The 14659-nt window shown below is 43.1% G+C and overlaps 1 protein-coding gene across 3 annotated transcripts in view; it reads left to right on the forward strand.

The window, feature by feature from the left end:
- The window catches only part of LOC103351297 (uncharacterized), a 156672-nt gene that overhangs the window by 109446 nt on the left and 32567 nt on the right, over positions 1–14659 (forward strand). Inside the window, exons 3-4 of one of the 3 annotated variants that reach the window (XR_016217317.1) lie at positions 5289–5323; positions 5598–7803. The exons of 1 other annotated variant lie outside the window; for it this stretch is intronic. Coding sequence is in view for 1 of the 2 variants with exons in the window: in XM_089309258.1 (XP_089165384.1) it covers positions 5289–5323; positions 5598–5625 (63 nt within the window). In the remaining variant the exon portion in view is untranslated. Of the gene's footprint in view, positions 1–5288; positions 5324–5597; positions 7804–14659 lie in introns of those variants that run through there. One more of the 3 variants, XM_089309258.1, reaches the window with a different exon arrangement.

The following is a 14659-nucleotide window of genomic DNA, read 5'->3' on the forward strand; positions in this document are numbered from 1 at the left end:
GTGACTTTCCCGTCGACCCACTCCTTTGTGCAGAATGTCACCACCGATGCCCTGACACCGAGAAAATACTGCCTGAGCTGTCTTTGCAGACACCTCAATTACTGTGGCCAGGAACGCAAGAGTTCCCCCAGCCCCCACCCGCAGGGAGGTATGGCGGGTGCCACCAGAACAGACCCATGGACCTCTGATGCTCTGTGGCCTCCCCACCAGAGTGTGTGCCAGACTGTCTAGACCGGAGAGCAGACGGAAATGTTCCATATGCCGTCCACATAGGAAAGGTAGCAAGGCTGGTGTGAAACTGGACAAAATGAGAACTCTTCATCCCCTTTCCAACACTCTACCTCATATTCCAAAAACAGCCTAATACCATGGACAAAGAAGCCTTATGAAGGAATGTGGTGAGAGCAACCAGCTGTCCAGGGTGACCCTGGGAAACGCTGGTCCTAAAAAAATATGTATGGATGACAAAACACACAGTCTTGAAATAAATTTTTAAAATCTCTAGATCTTTGTATAGATTGCAGTCCAACTGTTTTCACCCACAACATAAATTTTTCTGGGCACTAACTCCAGACCTGGGAGTTATCTTTTGATTTTTGTCCCTTTCCCTACCAATGTTGTGTGTTGTTCCTTTTCTTCTTTTCCACTCTGTTGACCGCCTCCTCACTTGAAGAGCTGATTGCTTCAAGTTGACCTCTTGTGAAAAAGTTCTTACCCATTGCCAACCCTTCAGCCTTTCAAACTCCGGGGCCATTCTATGCCCTACCACCAGTGCAGTCATCTTGGAGTCTGCCTTGGCTCACTTCATTTCTCTGTAGATTTTTCCGATGTACCTCCATTGACTACTGGAGAAGATGATGGCAGATTACCTTGGCTCTTGGGGTGCTCATTAGCTAGAGGCTGGATAGGAAGCAGAGGCAGGACTCAATCCCAGGCACTCCAAGATGGGATGTGGGTGTTCTGACCCTTTGCAGTTTGTCTTAGGCCACTTTCCATGTTCCAACGAAATGACACCCCTCTACCCTCTTGTTTCTTAACCTCAGCTTGCCCTTTCTCACCTTTGACCTGTGTGTGCCATTGTCTCCGTTCGGAACGTCACTTCCTCTCTTCTCTTCTTGATGAAATCTTGTTTGTTTTTAAAAACCCAACTCAGAAATTCCCTCTGTCTTTCATAAAAGACTTTTATGAGGTTCCATTCATCAGCAGCATTCTTTGCCTCTCTGTCCCTGAACATGTGAGTGTTGGGGCTAAGTCTGAGGCCCATATAACATGCATGGTCTTCCACTTAAGAGGTGTGGGTACCTATTCTAGCCTTTATCAGCAGGTTGCAGTGCCAGCTCTTTATGCTGTCCATCAGGCCTTGCCTAAGTTGGATGATGTGTTGACAAATGAAAAAAATAAAGGTAACTGCTGCCCCCTTCCTGTCCTAATCCTTACACTTGCAAAGGGGTACTGCAAAACTCGGGCCCTGCAGAATTCGTCGGTACCTCTGATTGAGGGCAGTCGTTGGGGCTGCTGCTGTGGGCTGGCAGTAAGGGGATCTTGGCACGGCTGAGTTTCAGTCAGTTCTCAAGGACTGTCTATGTCTTCTGAGGCTTATCTGAATAAATAGATCCTCCCAGCTCCTTTGGAATTTCTGGGATGGACGGGGTCAGAGGTATGGGTCTGTCATCCATAAAACGTGCATTTTTAGAAGATTTAACCAAAGATTGCATAATGCTCTGAAAATTGGAGGCACAAAGTTGGCAAGGATGTGGTGCAGGTGGTCCAGGAGCTGTCTGAACAGGTTGACCCTTGGCGTGCTACTCTGGAAACTGGGTTGCAAGACTGATGCAACTTGTGAGTTTACAAGCAGAAAAGCCAAAGACAAAAGAGAAAAAGTACTTCCAAGGGCTGAAGTGGTGCGAAAGAGCCCCAGGCCTGGTTAGTGTGTTTGCATCCCAGCAAGGCTCAGTGCATGGGAACAGTAGACCCTGAAAAACCCAACTTGTGTATTTACTCAAAGCCATTTCTGTAAGTAGAAATTCTAAGTACGTGTGCACCATCACATTTCCTACCAGACAGTTACACCTAGCACAATGTGAGTCAGGTGCTATGCTTATTTGCCACAATGCTCTGGCTGGGTTGGCATTAACAAAGGGGACAAGTGGCCCAAAGAGTTTGACAGGTGAGGATGAATTAACTGGAAAATTCTAGCCTCCTCACTTCTTCCTTTGCTTTAAGAGTAGGTGTTTATATCTGAACTTGCCAACAATTACCTGTATGTATTTTCTGTAAATTGATTTTACCTACTTAAGCCTCAGTTTAATGGTTTTTAACATGACATGAGAATAACAGTAATCTGTTCAAAAAGTTTATTTTTATTTGAAAGCTACAGTGATGGACAAGGGGTAGGAAAAAAAGATCTTCCATCGGCTAGATCACTATCCAAGTGCCTACAACAGTCAGGACTGGACTAGGCCAAAGTCAGGAGTCAGGAATTCTGGCTGGGTCTCCCATGTGGGTGGTGTGGACCCAAGGACTTGAGCCATCATCTATTGTCTCTTGGGGTGCTCATTAGCTAGAGACTGGGTAGGAAGCAGAGGCAGGACTCAGTCCCAGGCACTCCAATGCAGGATGTGGGTGTTCTGAGCAGTCATCATACTACAATGCCCACCCCCAACCCCAGATAACAGGAATATTAACTATCCTATGGGATTATACCAAAGGTTAAATAACACATATCAAAAGTATATTTCAAAAGTGTTTTGTCCTGGTGCGGATGCTGTGGCATAGTGCACACTGCCTGCAGTGCCTGCATCCCATATGGGCACCAGTTCGAGTCCTGGCTGCTCCACTTCCGATCCAGCTCCCTGCTTGGCCCCTGCATCCATGTGCAAGACCTGGAAGAAGCTCTTGGCTCTTGGCTTTGGATCTGCTCAGCTTCGGCTGTTGCAGCCATTTGGGGAGTGAACCAGCAATGGAAGAACTCATTCTCTCTCTCTCTCTCTCTGCCTTTCAAATAAATAAATAAATAAACCTTTTTTTTTTTAAAGTGTTTTGCCCCTCCTGAAACCCTGACCATGTTTACATGTTGTTTATTTATGTGTATTATTCAGATAAGACAGTAGGTTACTCTCTGGCTTGAATTTCTTTTATCCATGCTCTTCAGATAATTCTAAAATTGTATAGGAGATAGATAGATGGATAGATAAATGGATGAAGGGTGTTTTATGCATAAATGTACATATACATGTTTTAAATACATATAAGCTAGCAATCATTTGTTTTCAGATACTAGACAAGTTAGATGTGGACCCAAACAAGGAGATTATATTGAATGGATTTATAAATACTGCTTGTGTTTTAGATTCTCTGAATACCTAAAAATGTCTTCTAATCCACTTCTCTCTAAGTATGGTCCACAGAACTATGTTGGTCCATAAACTATTTATTCCACATGGCAAGAATAACAACTCTGCTTAGTTCACTACTTGTGGGCATGGGGTAGTTTCTTAATTTGCTTTCTAGAAAAATCTCTGTGTTCTCACAGGCTGACAAACAATAGTTTATTGGCTACACTCGTAATCGTGCTGCTCTAAGGGCATTTGGCCATTTCCACCTTCTTTTGTTCATTCACGGCCTTCTCTGTTGTCTTCGGGAAAGTGGCTCTTCCTGTTTTTGGCTCCACTTTCTTCTGTGTCCTCAAATTTTCCTTCATTAAGTTAGCAATGGGAAAAGAGATGGTGGGTGTGTTAGGGTTCTCCAGAGACACAGAAGCAGCAGGAGATATGTAAGAGGGGATTTATTATGGGAATTGGCTCACACAACTTTGGAGGCTAAGAAGCCCCATGCTCACGGTCTATACAGGCTGGAAAATGGGAAAACATGATGGTGGGATTTAGAAACTGATGGTGTAACTCCTAATCTGAGGCTAAGGCCTGAGGATGTGGGGAGGCTGCTGATGGAAGTGCCATGATCTGAAGGCCTGAGAACCAGGGGGGCTTTCACGTCCAGGGTCAGGAGAAGAGAGATGTTCCAAGATGAGGAGAGAGGGAAGTTGCCCTTCCTCTGCCCTTGTACTCGATGTGGGCTGGCCCCCAATGGATGCATGGTGCGTTCCCACATTGCTGGGTCCTTTATTCAGTCTCTTGACCAAATGCCAGTATCTTCTGGAAAGATTTCCACAGACACACTCAGAAATAATGCTTTCCTGGCTATCTGGGTATCCCTTAGCCCAGTCAAGTTAACACAATAAATTAACTCTCATGGTCAAGGGGCACAGCTCCAGATTCACCATATTGGGTGGGGCACAGATCACTTCTCACATTCTTTCTGAGGACAAGTATCTCCTTGTCTCCACTCAAGGGCACGGGAGTACCATCCCTAGCTTTGTGAACACTTCATCACAGTAGGGAAGCAGAAAAATCTTGTGGTCACCCTGAGCCAAACCACCTGTGGCAAAGGGCTAGTTCTGATTTTTCAAAGTTTAAATCACAACCTGATATTAGGGGGCAGGAAATCCTATAATAGTGAACTACTAGGAAAATAAAAGAAACCAAAGATAAACAAAATACAGATTTAGTTTTTGAGACTAAGTACAGCATACATAAAATCACTGTGTCAAATTGCTCCAGAGTTTCTGTACTTAACTAGTCATGAACTAGTAGCATATCTCATAGATTGCTACTGTACTTGGACCACACTTTGAGTGGTTCATTTCTAGACCCTGGAGTAAAAATCAATAGTGAACATGGAAACTTTTATTTTCTTTCTTATTTACTCAATAGAGAGAGAGAGAGACAGAGAGTGTGTGCGAACTCCCACCCATTTGTGGGTTCACTCCCCAAATACCTGCAATAATAGCCAGTTCTGGGGCTGGCTGAAGCCAGGAGCCAAGACCTCAATCCAGGTCTCCCATGTGGGTGGCAGGAACCATCACCACTGCCTCCCAGGGGCGGCACTGGAAGGAAGCTGGAGTCAACCCCAGGCACTCCCTGTAGGATGTAGGCATCGGAACTGCCAGAACTTTCCCTGGAAGTCTTATTTTCACGTGGGGAACTAGACAATAAACAACAAAATGAATGAGCTTTTTTAAGTAGGGCTAAGGATTCTGAAGCTACGTGAACAGCAGCACGTGACTCGGCGTATTCCGGAAGGCCTCTCCGAGGAGGGTTCGTGTTAGGATCAAGATAGGCCAGCAGATTCAGAAAGCTGTATTTAGGACAAAAAAAAAAAAAAGTTTGATCTTATTTAAATTTATTTAAGCTTTGTTTCATTTTCATTTCTAATTTGAAACTTTCCGCCAGGTCTCAGGATGTGGTCATTTTAGAAAAGCCAGCAGGTAAGATCGAAATATTTTTAAGTCTCTTATTCCATTTTCCTAAAATAGCTTGCATAGATATTTTTATTATAACGGCTTTATTTAATTTCTACACCATTCAATTAACCCATTGAAGTGTACCATTTCTGGTTTTTAGTATATTCACAGCTACAAACAACTGTCATCACAGTCAATTTTAGAATATTTTTATCACCTCAAAAAGAAATCCGTCAGCCCCCTATATCCTGTTGTGCCCAGCCCTGAGAAACTACTAATCTACTTTCTGTCTTTACAGATTTGTGTATTCTGGACATTTCATGTGATTGGAATCTTACGTGATCCATTGTGATGGCTTCTTTCACTTAGCACGATGTTTTAAGGCTCAGCTATGTGTGGCATGTGTCAGAACTCCATTCTTTTCATGGCTGAATGATATTCTGTCATATGGATATACCATATTTTGTTTATCCATTCATCAGTTGATGGACATTTTGGGTTGTTTCTACATTTTGATGTCGAGTTAGTGCTTCTATAAATATTTGTGTGCATGTTTTTGTGTGGACATGTTTTCATTGACCGTGGTATGTTCCTAGGAGTGGAGTTTCTGGATCATATGTTAACTCTGTGTTTAACAGTTGTTTAAGAACCCTACAGATGAAAGTGGGTGCCCCATTTTACATTCCTGACAGCAACACATGTGGGTTCCAGTCTCTGCATCCTTGCCAACAACACTTGTTTCGATCTGGTGTGAAGTGGTATCTCACCGTGGTGTTGTTTTGCATCTTCCATGATGACTGAAAAGGTTAAGCATCTTTTCACATGCTTATTGGCTACTAGTGTATATTTGTAGAAATGTCTATTCAGATCCTTTATAGCTATTTTTAAATTGATTTATTTTTTTATTATTGAATTTAAAAAATTCTTTAAACATTCTTGATATATATTCTTGATAAGATATATGATTTGCAAATATTTTTCCCACTCTGGGCTGTTGTTTCACATTCTTTATGGTGTCCTTGAAGCATAGAATGTTTTTTATTTTGATGAAGCCCAATTTATCTGTTTTTTATTTTATTCTTTGCTTATGCTTTTGATGCTATATTAAGAAACCATTGTCAAGCCGGCGCTGCGGCTCACTAGGCTAATCCTCCGCCTTGCGGCACCGGCACACCGGGTTCTAGTCCCAGTCAGGGCGCCAGATTCTGTTCCGGTTGCCCCTCTTCCAGGCTAGCTCTCTGCTGTGGCCAGGGAGTGCAGTGGAGGATGGCCCAAGTGCTTGGGCCCTGCACCCCATGGAAGACCAGGAGAAGCACCTGGCTCCTGCCATCGGATCAGCGCGGTGCGCCGGCTGCAGCACGCTGGCCGCGGCGGCCATTGGAGGGTGGACCAATGTAAAAGGAAGACCTTTCTCTCTGTCTCTCTCTCTCTCTCATTGTCCACTCTGCCTGTCAAAAAAAAAAAAAATTGTCAAACCTAAAGTAATGCATATTCATATGTATGTTTTCTTCTAAGAATTTCATAGGTTTTGCATTTACATTACGTCTTTGACCCTGAGTTAATTTTTACATGTGATATGAAGTAAGAATCCAGCTTCATTCTTTTCCATGTTTTCCCCGTACTGTGCTCTGAACGTGTCCTCTACAATTCATGTATTGGAAACTTAATCTCCAATGCAACAGTGTTAGGAAGTCCGGTCTTTGGGAGGTATTTAAGCTATGTGGATTTCACTCTCACAAATGGATTAGTGCTGTTATGAAAGGGCTTGACGGAGGGCGTTTGTCCCGTTTTGCCTTCCACCTCCTGCCATGTGAGAACACACTGTTCCTCCCCCCTGGAGGATGCAGCGGTAAAAGTGTCATTTTAGAAGCAAAGCATCGTAGGACCCTGGCCAGACACCTGAACTTGCCAGTACCTTGCTCTTGGACTTACCAACCTCCAGGACTGTAAGAATAAGTTCCTGTCCCTTGTGAATTACGCAGTCTATGGTAAATTACAGCAGCAGGAGTGGGCGAAGACATCCAGCATCATTGTTGAAAGACCGTTTCCCCTCCATGGAAGGGTCTTGCTCCTTGTCAATAATGAGTTGACCATAGACAGGTGGATTTATTTCTCAGCTCTCAGTTCTGCTCCTTTGATCTCTGTCTTCTGCCAATGCCACCCTGTCTTGATTACTGCTCATTTGTAGTGAGTTTTAAAATTGGAATAAGTGTGAGTCTCTCAACTCTGTTCACATTTTGCAAAACTTTCGGCTATTCTGAGTCCCTACCAATTCTATATAAATTTTATGATGTTTGTCAATTTCTGCAAAGAAACCAGTAGAAATTTGGATGAGGACTGTGTTGAATGTATAGATTAATCCTAGAGTATTGGCATCTTAACAACATTGAGCCTTCTGATCCATGAACATGGCATGCTTTCATTTATTTACATCTTTAATTTCTTTTAACATTGATTTGTTGTCTGTAGAGAATAAACCTTGCACTTCTATTAAATTTATTCCTAAGCATTTTATTCCTTTGGTTCCTGTTGTAAATAGAACTGCTTTTTAGTTTCATTTTTAGATTACTCATTACAAGACTATAGCAATACAATTTTTATATTAATTTTATCTCATAAATTTGCTTAAGTCATTTATTACCTTAATAATTTTAATGTATTTTTAAAGTTTTTTTTTTTTTTTTTTTTTTTTTTTTTTTTTTTTTGACAGGCAGAGTGGACAGTGAGAGAGAGAGACAGAGAGAAAGGTCTTCCTTTTGCCGTTGGTTCACCCTCCAATGGCCGCCGCTGCAGCCGGCGCACCGCGCTGATCCTGGCAGGAGCCAGGAGCCAGGTGCTTTTCCTGGTCTCCCATGGGGTGCAGGGCCCAAGCACCTGGGCCATCCTCCACTGCACTCCCTGGCCATAGCAGAGAGCTGGCCTGGAAGAGGGGCAACCGGGACAGAATCCGGCGCCCCGACCGGGACTAGAACCCGGTGTGCCGGCGCCGCAAGGTGGAGGATTAGCCTATTGAGCCACGGCGCCGGCTAAAGTTTTTTTAAAAAGATTTATTTTCTTATTTGAAAGGCAGAGTTACAGACAGAGAGAGGGAGAGACAGAGAGGTCTACCATCTGCTGGTTTACTCCCCAAATGGCTGCAACTGCCAGAGCTGAGCCGATCTGAAGCCAGGAACCAGGAGCTTCTTCCGAGTCTCCCTCATGGGTGTAGGGGCCCAAGCACTTGGGCCATCCTCTACTGCTATCCCAGGCCATAACAGAGAGCTGGATCAGAAGAGGAGCAGCTGGGACACCCATATGGGATGCCAGTGCCCAAGGTGGAGGTTTAACCTACTATGCGCGGCTTGGGCCCCTTCCTTAGGTTGTTCTACATGCAAGATTATGTTGGCTGAAAATAGAGACATTTTTACCTTTTTCTTTCCAATCTGTATGTTTTATTTCTTTTGCTTGCCTGATTACCCTCGTTCAAGCCTCTAGTTCTATGTTGAATGAGAGTGATAGAAGTGGCTATCCTTGCTCCTCTTTCCTGAGTTTAGGGAGAAAGATCAAGTCTTTTACCTTTAAATATGACATTTGCCATGGTTTTTATAGACACTCGTTTTCTAGTTGAGAAAGTTGTCTTCTATTCCTAGTTTGTTGAGTCTTCTTTTTATCATAAAGCAGTTTGGATTTTGTCAAATACCTTTACTTTGTCTACTGGGATGCTCATGTGTTTTGTGTTTTTTATTCTGTTGATATGGTGTATTATATTAATTGATTTTCAGATGTTAAGCCAACCTTGCATCCTGAGATAAATCCCAATTGGTCATGGTTTATAATTCTTTTTATATGGTGCTGGATTCAGTTTGCTAGTATTTTGTTGAGGATTTTTGTGTCCCTACTCATAAGAGATATTGGTCTATAGTTTTCTCTTCTGTAAGGTCCTTTGTCTTGTTTGGGTTTCAGAGTAACCTTGGTTTCATAGTATGAGTTGGAATGTATTACTTCCTCTTGTATTTTCTGGAATTGGTTTTGGAGAATTGGTATTAATTCTTCGAAGCCATCTAGGTTTGAGTTTCTCTCTGTGCATATTTTTCATTACTGTTTCAGTCTCTTGTTATAGGTATATTCAAATTGCCTATTTCTTCTCTTTTTTAATACTTTGTCCCTCTGTAGGAATTAGTCTGTTTTGTCTAAGTTGTCTTATTTATAACATGGTTTTCATACTGCTTATTTCCCCAAAAGATTTAGTTATTTGAAAAGCAGAGTTACGGTGTGGGGGGAGATAGACAGACCTTCCACTCACTGGATCACCCCCCAGATAGCTGCAGTGGCTCCAGGGCTGGGCAAGGCTGAAACCAGGAGCCCTGAACTCCATGCAAATCTCCCACACGAGTGACAGGGACTCAAGTACTTGGGTCATCTTTCCAGCTGCTTTCCTAGGTGCATTAACAGGGAGCTGGATTGGAAGTGGAGTAACTGGGACTCAAACCAGTGCTCATGTGGGATGCCTGGGATGCCAGCATTGCGGGTGGCCACTAAACTCACTGTGCCACAATGCTGGCCCCCACACTATTCTTAAATAATCCTTTTTATTTCTGTATATTCAGAAGTAATGTCCTCTTTCATTTTTAAAAAAATATTTTATTAATTTATTTGAAAGGCAGACTTACAGATAGAAACGTCTTCAATCCACTGGTTCACTCCTCAAATGCCTGCAACAGCCAGGGCTGAGCCGATCTGAAGCCAGGAGCCAGGAATTTAATCCAGGTCTCCCACATGGGTACAGGGGCCCAAGCACTTCGGCCATCTTCTGCTGCTTTCCCAAGCTATAAGCAAAGTGCTGGATTGGAACAGGAGCAGCCGGGACACAAACTGGTGCCCATATGGGATGCTGGCGCCAGAAACGGAGGCTTAGCCTACTGTGCCACAGCACCGGCACCTCTTTCATTTCTGATTCTAGTAATTTGAGTCTTCTGTATTTTTCTCAATCTAGCTAATGGTTTGTCAATTTTGGTAATCTTTTCTAAGGACCAGCTTTAGTTTCACTGATTTTATTGGGTTTTCTATTCTCTATTTCATTAATTTTTTTTTTTGATTTACACATATGACTTTATTTAGTCACCAGAACAATTATGTAAGATATGCACTAATACACTCATTGCATGGCAAAAGAGGAAAATAAATCAAAGTATTTAAATAACATGTCCAAAGTCACAGTGATGTAGTTGAAATCAGATTTAGTGTTGGCTCATTTTTTTTTTTTTTTTGGTTTCACATTTCTCTCTTTTTTTTTTTTTAAACTTTTATTTAATGAATATAAATTTCCAAAGTACGACTTATGGATTACAATGGCTTCCCCCCCATACCGTCCCTCCCACCCACAACCCTCCCCTTTCCCACTCCCTCTCCCCTTCCATTCACATCAAGATTCATTTTCGATTATCTTAATATACAGAAGATCAGCTTAGTATACCTTAAGTATGGATTTCAACAGTTTGCTCCCACACAGAAACATAAAGTGAGGAATAATAGATGATTTTTTTTAAATGATGATGAAATCAGAGCAGACCTATTGTCATGTTTAATCCCAGTGAGAGTCAAGTTGGGAATTGATAATTTCTTTATTATTATTTCATTAATTTTTATTATAATTTTGTTATTACTTTTCTTTTACTTGCTTTCAGTTTGTTCTTCCAATGTCTTTAGGCTATTAATTTGAGATCTTTTGTTTTCTAATTTAGGCATTTATAACTATAAATTTCTGTCTTTCCTTCCTTACCACTTTTGTTTGCGTTAAGTAGTATTATGTAATATTTTAATTTTTGAGTGTTTTTTTTTTTTACTGTTTTTTGAGTTACTTCTTAATGGTTGCTCTAGTATTCACATCTTGGTTTATCAGCATCTTATATAGAAACATTATTCCTATATAGCTCTATTGTTTCCCCTTTTTGTTATATTATTTGGATTTGGGTTATATTTGTATTTGTGAAATATATATTATTGTTATACATGTCACTTCTGTAAGTGTTACAAACTCAGCAATACATTTTTTTAAAAGATTTATTTATTTATTTGAAAGAGAGAGAGAGAAGGAGAAGCAGAGAGAGAGAGAGAGAGAGAGAGAGAGGTCTTCCATCTGATGGTTCACTCCCCAGTTGGCTGCAATGGCAGGAGCTACCCCAATCCGAAGCCGGAGCCAGGAGCTTCTTCTAGGTCTCCCATGCAGATGACTTGGGCCATCTTCCACTGCTTTCCCAGGTCATAGCAGAGAGCTGGATTGGAAGTGGAACAGCTGGGACTCGAACTGGCACCCATATGGGATGCCAACACTGCAGGCAGCAGCTTTATCGGCTACGCCACAGTGCCGGCCCCAGCAATACATTATTATAACTTACTTTATAAGAGTATAATGTTAAGACTTTTAATGGAGTTGAGAGAAACACCTGGTGCAAGAGGAAGATGGCCACTGCGGCGACTGCGAGTGCGCATGTGCAGACGGCTCTTCCTGGTGGAGTGAGAGGCAGGCGGAAGCGGCCTGGGGCGGCCAGCGGGGCTCAGGGCCGAGTCCGGGAGGGCGAGGACGTGCTGGCCACCTTGAAGACCCTCGTGGCCCGCCAGAGTGGAGTAAGTTCCGCCTCTTCTTGAGGTTCCCAGATGCTACTTTTGATCCGGAGCTGCGGTGTTGACTGTCCGGTGAACACAGTCTCGGTGGGTGGCAGCCAGGCTGAGCCTGGGGATATGGCTGCTGCTGGTCGGAGGGGTTTAGGACGCTGACTCCGCGCGGTCGCCAGGGTGCGCACGGTGTTAGTTTATGATGTCACGTCTTTGTGAAACTGGAAAACTGGCAATGCATTGGAAACGTAGGAAGATGATATAGTGGCCGGCCTAGCGGCGCCGGCACACCGGGTTCTAGTCCCGGTCGGGGCACTGGATTCTGTCCTGGTTGCCCCTCTTCCAGGCCAGCTCTCTGCTGTGGCCAGGGAGTGCAGTGGAGGATGGCCCAGGTGCTTGGGCCCTGCACCCCATGGGAGACCAGGAGAAGCACCTGGCTCCTGCCATCGGATCAGCGCGGTGCGCCGGCCGCGGCGGCCATTGGAGGGTGAACCAACGGCAAAGGAAGACCTTTCTCTCTCTCTCTCTCTCTCTCTCTCTCTCACTCTCACTGTCCACTCTGCCTGTCAAAAAAAAAAAAAAAAAAAAAAAAGACATAGCAAGCATGCTGGTTGGAAATAATTCTGGTAGGGAAAATCGTGAAGCTGACAGAAATGAAGGCCTGCGGTTTGCCCAAAAGCGTTCCATGTTACTTGTAGAGGCTACCTGTAATGGTAGCCACATGATTTGGGGGAGCTTTTGAAGTTATTTTCCGACATCCGGACTAGGGGAGAGGAAGCCCCAGAATACAGGGAGCAGGCGCCTGCAGTGGGGCTGGTCTGTGTTGTAAACTCTGGCAATTGCCATCTCCCGCCTGTGCATGGCGGTGGGTGAGGGGGGTCGGGGGGTGGTGGCATCGTTCTGTGTAAATATTCTTTAGCTGCTGTTTGGGGGACCTTTCCGGCTCTCCCGGGTAGAGTGTTACCATAGCAGGCACAGCTTTCGATGTAACATAAGGTAGGGGTACCTGTGTGAGTGCATTTGGTTTTGTGGCTTACATTTATCATGTGATTTTTAAAAGAATCCATCCCATGTAATATTTGCTGATGCAGGGCCTGTTTTTGGTGTCCTGCTTTGTGCCTAAATACACCTTTCAATTACTGGATCACTTGGTATGCAGAACTCCAGAACCCCAGGGCGGGGATACAGGTATCATCAGACCTGCCAAACATGATTTCGCAGCTTTCCTAGGATGTTCGAGATTCTCTTCTGGGGTTAAGCAAAACAACACTGGAGAATGAGGCCCAGGCCAATTTGTTGTTAAATCTCTATCTGTCTTGATGATGCTTCTGAAACAGTATTGATATGTTAACGAAGTTTGGTATTGCTTTTTAGTTTCCTTCAGTGAGTAGCTCAGTTGCCTGCCTGGAGTTCCCATCTTGCCCTATGCCTGCTGGACTCATGGTCCTTCACGAAGCATTTTGAGTTAACATGGTGTTTGGCAGAACCACAGTCAGGTCTAACCTCTTTTTGGCTTCAGAAGGACACGCGTAGTGTGCTTAATTGTAGCACCTGTCAAATTTACCGCTCTTGGAACCAACTTTTTTTTTCTCATAAAGGTTGGCGATGTTTGTCCAGCTTCCTCTGCTGTAGCTTGTACAGTGTTAATGACTATCCATGTCTTATGGCTTCTGTAATAGGCGGTTGATATTCAAATCCTGTTTTTGCGCTTTAAGGGGTAGAGACAAAAATACTAAATGACAATCTGAGAAAGGCAGTTTGCTTCCAGATTCTGATGTCTATGAGAAAATACTGTTATAATGAAAACCTTGATGGTTTATTGTAACAAATAATCAGTAGTTTATCTACCAGCTTGTACTGGCAAGTCTTTTCTACAGTATTAAAAAACAAATTGAGAGAACAAAGAACAGCAAGTACTTATTAACAACTTTTGTTTTATTAACCTTCCTGTTCTCTTCAGTTGTTCTTGTGGATCCAGAGTTATCAGTTGTAGTCATTGCCTTAGTGTGATGGAGTTTGCTTCCACTCACATCCTTTGTGTAGTTATTGGCAAGTATATTACATTTCCATGGGTTTTGACTCAATGGCACATTATATGAGTATATGTATTTTTATATAGCTGTTTTTAAATCAAGAGAAGGAGAAACACGTGCATTTGTGCTATCTTTCATAATCACATAATTACTGTTCCTGATGCTTTTTGTTTTTTTGTATGTGGATTTGAATTACTGGCCGGCACTTTCATCTTGAATGTGATATATTCCTGTACATCATATTTCTAGCAACAAATTCTCTCTTTTTTTAATCTGGAAATAATGCCATCTTAATTTTTTTTTAAGATTTTTGTTTACAGGACTGGCATTGTGGCATAGTGGGTTAACTTGAAGTGCCAGCATCTCACATGGGTGCTGGTTCAAGTCCTACCTGCTCCACTTCCAATCCAGCTCCCTGCTAATGTATCTGGGAAAGCAGCAGAAGATGGCTCAAGTTCTTGGGCCCCTGAACCCACGTGGGAGACTCGGAGGAAGCTCCTGGCTCCTCGATTCAGCCTGACCCAGTCCCAGCTGTTGTGGCCATTTGAGGAGTGAACCAGAGTATGGAAGACTTCTCTCTGTGTCTCTCCTCTCTGTAACTCTGCCTTTCAAATAAATCAGTTTTTAAAAATATTGTTATTTATTTGAAAGGCAAAGTTACAGAGAGAGAGAGAAGGAAGAAGAGAGAGAAGGAGGAAGAGATGGAGAGAGACAGAGAGAGCTCAATCTTCTCTCT

This window comes from Oryctolagus cuniculus, chromosome 12 (assembly GCF_051225735.1).
Source record: "Oryctolagus cuniculus isolate XC-2025 breed Fujian yellow rabbit chromosome 12, ASM5122573v1, whole genome shotgun sequence".
Taxonomy (NCBI): Eukaryota; Metazoa; Chordata; class Mammalia; order Lagomorpha; family Leporidae; genus Oryctolagus; species Oryctolagus cuniculus.